Genomic DNA, 11,171 nt, shown 5'->3' on the forward strand with positions numbered 1-11,171 from the left:
CACAGTTTGAAGGGCAACGCATCCTCTCGCATCGCTCGAGATACTTCGGGCACACTATTTTATTCTCCCACCATGCCTTAGTGCAGGGGTTCTCAAACTATTTTGCTCTGGGACCCCATCAGACAATAAAAAATATTACAGGACCCCACCCCAGCAAGTTACTGCAGAAGGTCACATCACATATGTAGTCAGCAGACAGCACATATATGGCAGCATTGTGGAGGCACAAAATTATGTGAGGAGTCTAAAATAACAGACAATTCAACAGATCTTTCAGACTCCTTGAATCATTGACTGAGACTAGAAAATTCATCAGCCTGATGGTCAGCAACATGGAGTCGCGACCCCATGCTGAGAAGGTCGGGACCCACTTTGAGGTCAGGACCCACAGTTTGAGAACCGCTGCCCTAGTGGATGGTAGGGCATAAAATACCGCCTACTGGCACATGTCGGATAAAAAAAAACAGTGAGAAACCCCATGTCGACATTTTGACTGTCGACCTAGCCCACGTCGACCTAACGCTAGTGTCAACCTAATGTCATGTCAACCTAGACCCATGTCGACCTAGATCAATGTCGACTTTGACCCATGTCGACCTTAACCGATGTCAATCTAGCTGCATGTCGACCTAGTGGTGTCGATCCAATGCGTGTCGACCTAGTTACTGTAGACCTAATGACCGTATCCCCTATGAAACTGGTGTTTCTAAACGGTAATAAAGCAGGGTCCTACCCGTTTCAGACCTGTTTTTTTTTTTCACTGTTTTCTATGGGATTAAACGGGTTCAATGTTGTGAAGGGACAAATGGCCTTATTCAAGTTCCCTCTTTCTGACAAAATCATGTGCGCTGCAGGGGGGGCAGATGTAACTTGTGCAGAGAGAATTAGATTTGGGTGGGGTTTTACTTCAAAGTGAAATCTATATTGCAGTGTAAAAAAAAAAGCAGTCAGTATTTACCCTGCACAGAAACAAAATAACTCACCCAAATCTAATTCTCTCTGCACAAGTTACATCTGCCCCATGCAGTGCACATGGTTTTGTCCATCTAAGAAGGATTTTGTCAGAAAGAGTGAACTAGAATAAGGCCCAAAAACTGCACTGAAATACCATTTAAAGATATGTGGTGTGAAAGGGGTTTTAGCTGGCAGTCCCATTTTTAGAAACATTTTAAAATACTGCGTCAAAGCCATTTTTACGGTCTGAAAGCAGCATTACCTATATATGACATTTGTGTTTCCACTAACCAGGGTACAGCTTTGTTGACTGTTGATCAAAGAAGATGGGAAGATCTAAAAAGCAGACTAAAGATAGCTCAGCCACTCCACCTCCCTCCTCGTCCAGGTATCAAACCTTGTAACTGTTTTTTTTATTTAAAGGAATGATCTGGCCTTGGTTAGACTAGCAGGTTATTTGTAAGTATCAAAGTTGGAGGACAGGCCCAGTACTGCACAGAGCCATAACTATACATTTTGGTGCCTTGGGTCTAAAAAAGCATTGGTTCCTGGCCAGGAGATGGGATGGAATTGCAAGCAAGATTGATAAAAAAAAAAAACTTAAAATTGACAGGTGCTGCAGGACAGCGCCCCCTACCTTGTGGTTCCTTGTGCCTTGTCATACCACCCTACTTAAGCCCTGATTCCACAGTTATTATTTCATACTTGCCTACTTTTGAAAACTAGTTTCAGGGAGATTATAATTGGAAGTAGAATTTTGCAAAGCGCCCCATTGAGGAGGCATGTCATGCTCCACCCAAGGGGCGTGACTAGTTCCATATATGGAGACATTGTGAAAAGAGGTTGTGAATGTGGCACCTAGAAGCGTGGGTGTGTAATTTAAAATGACATCTCCAAATGTAGATGAGCCCCAAAGCAGTTAGTAAGAGCTACTATACTTGGTAAAGTGCTGGGAAATGGTGCTGATGATTCAATGTAAATGTATCTATCTCTCATTCCTTTTTCCCCAAAAATGTTACAGTGTAATTTGGGCTAGGTGACATGAGGGAGATTGCTAGACTAATGAGGGAGAGAGGGAGATTGCTGCTATGTATTATTTACAATATGTGCAAACAAGAATAAATTAAATAAAGAGTTGTCATTTTGCGAGGATTCACAAAACTACAACTCTCCTCACTAGGATCACCTAGTTCAGGGCAAGGCTGCCCTGCATGTCAGGTCCTATGATGTATTAGCAAAAATATGTGAATGCATCGCTACTATGCAAGTTCTTTACTACACAGCAAAGTGTTTGTACATCACTGGTAGCCTGCTGTCATGTTTCTTGTCACTACACCTGCATGTGACACCACGCAGCCACCGCCACTCCTCACCCAAACTGTCCGGACATTCCTTTTCACCGTCCCGGCAACACTGAGTGGCTAGCCCTTATACTGTGGTTGCATTTTTTCCAGTGTGACCGCAGTTTAAGAGACTGCCTATAAACCCTTTTAGATAACCCCTGTTTATTTGGGTGTGGTACAGGGGTCCGACAGTCGGGATCCCGACAGTCATTATCCCAACATCAGGATCCCGACTGTCCGGACCCAGACAGCATGGTGAGCGCAACTAAGCCCCTTGCGGGCTCCCTGTGCTCGCCATGCTGCGGGCCACCTATTCTATTCTCCCTCTATGGGGGTCGTAGACCCCCACGAGGGAAAATAGCCGGTGGCCGTCGGGAACCTGGCTATTGGTGTTTCGACAGTCGGGATCCCGACGTCGGGTAAATGCCTGTCAGGGTCCTGACTGTCGGGACCCCGTCCGGCACCCGTTTATTTGTATGAGTGTAACTGCTGTTAATAATTTGACAGTGGGTTTTGGGACTTAAGGTAGCATTTGTGATTATAAAGGGTGGACCCAAGTTGATCTTTGGGGAACAGATGTGGGCATTGAACATTCAGCATTATGCTGAACTTCCAAGATGCAATGACAGTAAGGAGCAATGTGCCCATAAAGAGATTAAGTGATTTAGGGACATTTGCTAATGACAAGCGCATCCAAACCATCATTATCTATACATAACTGTCCTGTGGACACTTCAGTAATGGGGCTTTCAGAGAGTAGGCTATACTATTTTGCTTCAATAAACAAAGACTGTACTTTGTGATTGGTGTTTGTTTTGTAGACAATGATGGCATCAGAGCACGAATGTACGATATAACACAGCATCCATTTTTCAAGAGGACTATTGCAGTACTTGTCTTGGCGCAATCAGTTTTACTATCAGTCAAGGTATGTTGTATCAGTGTGACCGCAGTTTAAGAGGCTGCCTAATAAACCCTTTTAGATAACCACTGTTTATTTGGGTGTGGTACAGGGGTCCGACAGTCGGGATCCCGACTGGCCGGACCCAGACAGCATGGTGAGTGCAACATGGTGGGCTTAGTTGCGCTCACCATGCCATCTGGGTCCGGCCAGTCGGGATCCCGACGTCGGGCTAATGACTGTACAAGAATACATGAGCTGAAAATGAAAAGGATGTACTCCCAACAGTTCATATTTTCCAGGTGACCCAGCAGGTGCACAGGTGCACTCATTATTCACTGACACATTTTAAAAGATCCACAGGTTGAGCTAATGACTTCAACTGCGATTCTGTGTGGAGACCTGGAAAACATGAACTGTTAGGGGTCCTTGAGCACCGAGGTTGAGAACCACTGCTTTACTGCATATACACCAGCCACTTTGTAGGCTTAAAGCTCCACATAGCTACAATGGAATGGGGCAATTCCTGGGGCAGGGAATCGGTGATATTCAAATGTTGAATTTCCATGATTTGCCAACCCCGACCTAAAAAAGTTGATGGAGTGTTCTAACCAACATTATATCAATACTCCAATGTATTATTGAAAATTAGTATCAATTACTAAATAATTACCTGCGCAAGAAAATAATATATACTGTACATTGGTACAGGTTGAGTATCCCTTATCCAGATATCCATTGTCCAAATTACTCCCAAACCATGGTTTCCAGAATGTACTTTGTGCTAATAGTCTGCTGCAGTGGTCAACTAAATATAATGTACAATTTGTTTTGTTCCAGTGGGACGTGGATGATCCTGTGACTGTTCCACTAGCAACAATGTCAGTTGTTTTCACCTTCATTTTTGTTCTAGAGGTAATATATTTCTAAATGCATTTATAGGCAAAATAATTATTTACCAGGCTGGGGTATTTGTTGCATTAATACAGATATGTCCTCATACATCTTTGCGGCAGTCATGCCATAGAGACCCTCTTGGCACATTGGGCGAAATTTACCGAGATGTGAGTTGTATTTCACATGGGATGTTGCTATGGGCAACCAATTAGAAACTGATTCTCATATTTTTTGCACCTTCTAATGGATAGTATCTGATTGGTTGCCTTTAGCAACATCCCAGGTGAAATATAACTCGCATTTTAGTAAATTTCCACCATTATTTCATGTGAGAATTTTCTAGATTACCGGTAAGACATATTTTTTGTTTCTTTTTTTTGCCAAAACATGCCACTTAATCGCAACACAATGCATCTAGGACACACAAAGAGACTGTTCTGGTTAATATGAAATATGCGCTTTTATATCTGTGTATGACTGAGGGGCATATTTATTAAGCCTGGTGAAGTGATAAAGTGGCTGGCACTTTATCACTGGGAAATCAGCTCCTAACTCTCAAGTAACATGCTGGGTTTGAAAAATGAAAGTTAGGAGCTCATTGGCTGCTGCATTATCACCTTCCACTTTATCACTTCACTAGTAGCAGCTGCAGCTTTTTTCCTATACAAATTGTGTTCTGATCTGTGTACAATCACACACAAAGGGGGGTATTTTAATATGTGATCGATCCCGGTTTGCTCGGGGGCCCGATGTTTTGTGTCTGCGCATGCACAGGCACATTTATGCGCGTGTGCAGATGCAGGAATGCGAGCGGGCATGGTAAACTACATGTTTGCTATCCCGCTCCCACCTAGTAGTGCAGGCGGGGTGCAAAGGTGGGGGGCAAAGCCCATGGGAACGCCCAGCATGCGCACAGCGTTTATTCCCCGCTGCTTAGCAGCCGACAGGGGGGACTCCCAACAGCCCCCCCTCACCGCGGGACACTGCCGGCCGCGGGAGGGACAGCGGGACAGGCCCTGATAATCGGGACTGTTGGGAGGTATGCTTGGGTGTGGGGGGCGGGCAGCTTATGTCAGTGGATGTCAGCTGCCCGCTTGCTTCCCGCACAGGGTGCTTGCAGATCAGAAACACCATAGAGGTTTAAAATTAAGATTTACATGCAGTATAGATATGGTAACACACACACATCCCCAAAACATCCAGTTAGCCCCGTTTAATATGCCACAGACTTTGTTACTTAGCCGCGTCAAAATACTAATCGTAGTACCGTGCGCACTGTTTGCGAACTATAAAGCAAAACCAAGAACAAAGTAGCTGCGCTGTGAGAAAAATCAATGCATGACAATTATGCCAGGTGTCTTGTGCCACATATGGAGCAAAATCTATAGGTATATGAGGACACATTTGTTGTTAATTAAGAGAACATATCATCAAGTGAATTGGCGGGTAAACAGAGTTAAGGTACCATAACATTTTGTAAAGTTTAACTAACATTGATAGAAGACATTTTACATATAATTGCTTAAAGCTAGGTACACACTTACCGATTTATCAGCCGATATATCATCCTGCGGCAAATCTTAATGAAATTTCGGCAAGCTTGCATGCGCTATGCGTGTACTACCGCGTTGACTAGCGATGTCTTCAGGTGGCCCAGTTGCAGGGTTAGCAGACAACATCACTAACAAGAGTCATAAATATACACAGATACTTATTTATCTGTTTAGATGAGTGAGGAATCATGTCTCTTATGTATGATACTATGAATATGTGTCTTGTTTCATGTAAATAATAACCGTTTTTTGTGTTGCATAAAGGTAACAATGAAGATTACAGCTATGTCCCCAGCTGGATTTTGGCAAAGTAGGAGAAATCGATATGACCTACTTGTGACATCCCTTGGAGTTATATGGGTTATACTACATTTTGCTTTACTTGTAAGAGCATTTTATTTTTTATTTTATTTATTATTTAATTATATATTATGTCTAATATTATGCTATAGGAACATTATTTTAAAATATAAATGAGAGTTAAGGCATACTTTAAGAAAATCATAAGGCTGGGATCTATCTATCAGGCCACTATATGTTCAATATAATTTGAATAATGTTTCCTTGGTTTTGTATTGTATTCAATCTCCAACCGTTGTTTATGTATGATATTGGCACTTTGATGTGTGATAGGACTACCTGCAGTCAGATTGGCACAGTTATAGCAGCAGGAGATGATGTGCTGAGCTTATGGGAAATAGTGACCGGGGCTGTGAGGGATGGGGGACTGGTTCCTAATGTGAGGTGGAGAATGGAGACAAGCAGTGAGCCAGAGAGTGAGAAATATAGAGTGGAGAGATGGAGGTGCCTTAATAGTACATAGTATTGATATAAGGCACCTGTGGGGTGTCAGTGGCATGTCTATATAAAAAAAAGATACTGTACATTGTGTAGCTTATTTATATGTTTTACTGTATATTGCTGGTTTGCCAATAACTGGAGTTATAAAGCTCCACAACAATCATGAATTGTAACTAAACAGGACATCTTCAGTATGATATTTAAGACATAATAATTATCATTTTGTCTTCATTCTGAATTACTGCTAACTAAAGGCCCATACACACTAGAAGATTATCTTTCCAATCTGGCTGGTTGGAATGAAAATCTGGAAATTTTTGGAACCAAATTACGATCAACCATTTGCTCCCAAAAGCTGAAAATGGACAAAAGCAGTCATCTGCATAAATGGATTTAACTAATTTGTCTGAATGACTATTTTGTTCATGTTTAGGAGCAAATGGTCAATTGTCATTTGCTCCCAACAATTTCCAGATTGTCATTCCAACCAGTCACATTGCAAAGATAATCTTATAGTGTGTATGGGCCTTTAAGAGCAAGGGACCCATTCTAACTGAAGTGTGAAAACTCTCACCTGAACAAAGTATGTTGCACTTCAATTAGTGTCAATTGTTTTTAGATGCTTGCATGCAGAATCTGTAAATTGCTTACGTTTCTATGTACTGAGAATCTTTACTTTACTGAACAGAAATTTTAATTTGAGTTCAGACGCACCAACTTCCATCTACATATATTTGCATATATTAGATTTTCACCCCTCACTGCTATATGTTTTTACCATGGTGGAAAAGGCTCCATGTAGTTGAATTTATTACAAACTCCAAAACAGGCCCTGTACATACAGCTAATTGTAGAAATGTTGTTGTTCTCTAAGTCAAATATTGAGGAACTGAGAAACATGCCAGAGGGAATGTTCTGAGACTTAAACGTGTCATTTTTACTTCACAGAATGAATATACCTATATGATGGGCGCCTGCATAATAGTCTTTAGGTTTTTCTCTATATGTGGAAAACACGTAAGTACAGCTTCACTTGACTGTTAAGATGCACACAATATGTCCCTTTCTATTGTGCACAGCATCATTTTCATTTTCTAATTATAGCTTAATAAAATTTGAAAACACATACAGGTTGAGTATCCGGTATCCGAATATCCGTTATTTGAATTATTCCAAAAACCATACATTCCAGAAAGTGAAAAAAAAAATGTTGCTAAAAATTTACTGGGGACATCTGTAACAGCACTACTGAGGACATGATATGTAACTGGCACTATATATGTACAAGACCATGATTGCTTGGCATTCAAATTCAGTACCTGAGATAATACACAAATTTTGTTTCATGTTTTGAAACCTTGTTTTTTGAACAAATAAAATATATTTGTGTGTATTTCATATGGTTGATGTGTTTATACAGAATAAATGCAAGATACTTCAAAATACATCATTGAAATATTAAAATATTCTGAATTACGGAATAATCCGTTATCCAAAATTCTCCTGGTCCCGAGCATTTTGGATAAGGGATACTCAACCTGTATTACAATCTACAGAAATATGGGGGTGATTCAAGTTTCATCGGACAGGGCCGAATTTGGAGACCATCAAATGATTTCTGTCCAATTTGGCCGCATACAAGGGGATGTAAACAAAGCGTCATGGAACTTGGCATGTAAACTATCTGCATTGTAACACTTCATATATAGAGTCAGTCTCAGTCACACACAGATATACATGTGTATTATGTTAAAGTCACATCATATATCGACTAAGACATTTTGTGATAAAAAGATGCAACAACAAAAAATGACTAGATGCTGGCAGTCACACAGGACCTGGCACAACTGCACAATAATGTAGGAGGACACATCTGTATACAATATAGACACAAACAAGTCTTTTGTACTGTAGCAATTTGTCACTGTAAATTATACTGTGGATGTCTCAGATGTATCCCTTTGGAAACATCTCACTTCAAAGGCTTATTGTTTTTTCTCTGTAACACATTTCCTTACTTTGGGAACACATCTCCAAGATAAACCCTGTATCAGAATGTCTTTCTTCCAATCATGTTTCTTCTAAATAGCCATGCTGAGAGTAAAATAACTACCCACAATTTACTTTTATCTCTAAATAGAGCATAAAATGGCTTTTTTCTTGGTCACTTGTCATCATGTCACTTAACTTGCCAATGTGCACACCTACTGTTTTCATTTTAATTGTGTTTTTAGTTTTATTTAATATAAGATATGAAACATATATACATTTTTATTGGTGGTATAATTTATTTTACTTGCATGTACATTTGGAGAAAGTGACAATTCAGCAACATTGGGCACCTATCTCTTATCACTAGGACTTACAGACTAATAGAGCATTTCATTAAAGACATATAATGGAGGTAATTGACAGAAATGCACTCCTGGCTTCCAGCAGATACTGGTAACTGATCTCCTGAGGGAAAAAAGGTTCTGGGATAACATTCGTGTGCTCCCGGAATGCACAGCCAGCCTGGGTTGTACAGAATTGTTTATGTCACCTCCTTGTCTATGGGAAATGAAGCAATAAACTGCATGTATGGCACATGCTCTTTTTTTTAACAAAGGGGCATTAGTGAGCTTCTAATTAATTGAGTCTCAGTAATCAGCTCTTGTTTTATGCAGTTGGCATTTGAGATAAATATATTTGTGTATAGGTTCTGAGACCACATCTCAGCTGTAATCCTGACCACAGTATTGGCAGCAATTGGCTGTAAAAGGAGCAGAGCTGTCTATGCTAACGAGGGTGGCATGTCACTGGAAGTACAATAGCATGCAGGGGCGGATCCAGGATAAAATGACAGGGGGGGCACCATGATAAAAAAGGGTTTGGGTGGGGGAGGGGCGGTGTTAGTGGTGCCAGTGTACATGCTAAGAGAGCGGCAGAGAGAGGGTGGGAATATAATTAAAAATAGGCCCTGGTACGCAGGCCCACCATGGTGACAAAAGTGAAGGATGTAGTTGTGCGCGCGCTCCGGAAAAGGTGTGTGGCCACTCAACAGGGGGCGTGTCAACACCATATACAACTTCTACACATTATGCAACAAAATACTAGACCCCATTATACTTGCCCCCAAATGGAATGTGTCAAAATTCACATAATGCCACACGGATTGAGCCAAATGCATAAAATGCCACATGGATTGAGCCAAAATTCACATAATGCCACATGGATTGAGCCAAAATTCATATAATGCCACACGGAATGAGCCAAAATTCACATAATGCAACACGGATTGGGAAAAAATTCACATAATGCCACAAGGATTGAGCCAAAATTCCCATAATGCCACATGGATTGAGCCAAAATTCACATAATGCCACACGGATTGAGACAACATTCACATAATGCCACATGGATTGAGCCAGAATTCACATAATGCCACACAGATTAAGCCAAAATTCACAATACACTTCATAAACAGGGACATTGACCACCAAAGGCACGCATTAAACATTTACACCATAATATCCATTACACGTTAAGTTACACACCATTATGTCCATTATGTGTTATGCCAAACACCATAATGCATATTAAAAATTATGCTACATAAATGCTGCTTCTCTACATGCTCATTGCCAAGGGTTCCATGCTCATTGCCAGAGGTTCCATGCTCGTTGCCATGTGGGATTACATGCTCATTGCCAAGGGGGAATACATGCTCGTGGTAAATGGGGGACAGCAGAAGTGATAGCCACTGACAGTGGCAGAGCCTGGCTGTATTCAGAGCACTGCAGGTCCCGGCTATTTGAAATAATACCCCTTTCACACCAGAAAATGCATTCCCAGGTTGGCACCTTTTACACCAGCCTAGTCCTTGCATTTTCTGGTGTGAGGGGGAGAGAAAACCACCCCATCCCCCCTTTAACCAGTTATCTCATTTAACTGGCTATATCTTCGGAACCAACTTACTCATTTATATGAGACAAGTATTATATTGAAGAACTTTTGAGTGGGCTTTGAATGATTTTGGTCCAGTGAAACTGGAACGTTTGGTTCCAGAGTAATCTGCCCTCAAAGAACATGAACAGCCATGAAATTACATTTCAAAAATAAAAAAATCGGTTTACATGCAATATCTCTGGAACCGATTGACCGATTTGGACCAGCCTGGTATCATATTGAAGGCCCAGCGATTTGGAATAGAATGAAATCAATCACAAGCTTCTGTGATGCCAGGGCGGGAACTGGCAGCCGTCGGAATCGGGTGGGGGTCGGAATTGACGGGTCCCATATTATCCTATGGGGAATAAACGTTACAGGTTTGCCAGGCGATATCTCCGGTTCCCGGGGGGCTAGAGACACGGGGCTGGGCTCGTTGGAAAGCCCTTGTCCTCAGCTACAAAATAAATGACAGGGGGGGCACGTGCCCGGGTGCTCCCCCCCCCCTGAATCCGCCACTGATAGCATGTACTTCTCTCCCAAGTGCCAACCTCCTAAAACCAGCATGCCCCCTTTCCTTTTTTCCAAGGGACAGTCAACCTAAAATAAACCCAGCAGTTAGATATCATATTACACAGCAGACAGCAGCAGGAGGCGGCCCATTAAGGATGTGACTCATAGAGGTGACAGTGTCTAGGTCAACCCTAAAAGGTTAACAAGGTCAACATGGGAAAAAGGTCTACACAAGTAAAAAGGTAGATGTTAGTTTTTCACTTTCTTTGGTGTTAATAACCA

At 41.5% G+C, this 11,171-nt stretch overlaps 1 protein-coding gene across 3 annotated transcripts in view; it reads left to right on the forward strand.

Moving 5' to 3' along the window:
- NALCN (sodium leak channel, non-selective) overlaps window positions 1–11,171 on the forward strand; it is a 511,286-nt gene that overhangs the window by 473,221 nt on the left and 26,894 nt on the right. For all 3 annotated transcript variants that reach the window (XM_083168621.1, XM_083168622.1, XM_083168623.1), the window contains 5 exons: window positions 1,249–1,342; window positions 3,119–3,225; window positions 4,039–4,113; window positions 5,913–6,032; window positions 7,398–7,466. In XM_083168621.1, the coding sequence (XP_083024747.1) occupies window positions 1,249–1,342; window positions 3,119–3,225; window positions 4,039–4,113; window positions 5,913–6,032; window positions 7,398–7,466 (465 nt within the window). The remainder of the gene's footprint in view (window positions 1–1,248; window positions 1,343–3,118; window positions 3,226–4,038; window positions 4,114–5,912; window positions 6,033–7,397; window positions 7,467–11,171) is intronic.

The sequence above is a fragment of the Crinia signifera genome, chromosome 2 (genome assembly GCF_055691185.1).
Source record: "Crinia signifera chromosome 2, ASM5569118v1, whole genome shotgun sequence".
Classification (NCBI taxonomy): Eukaryota; Metazoa; Chordata; class Amphibia; order Anura; family Myobatrachidae; genus Crinia; species Crinia signifera.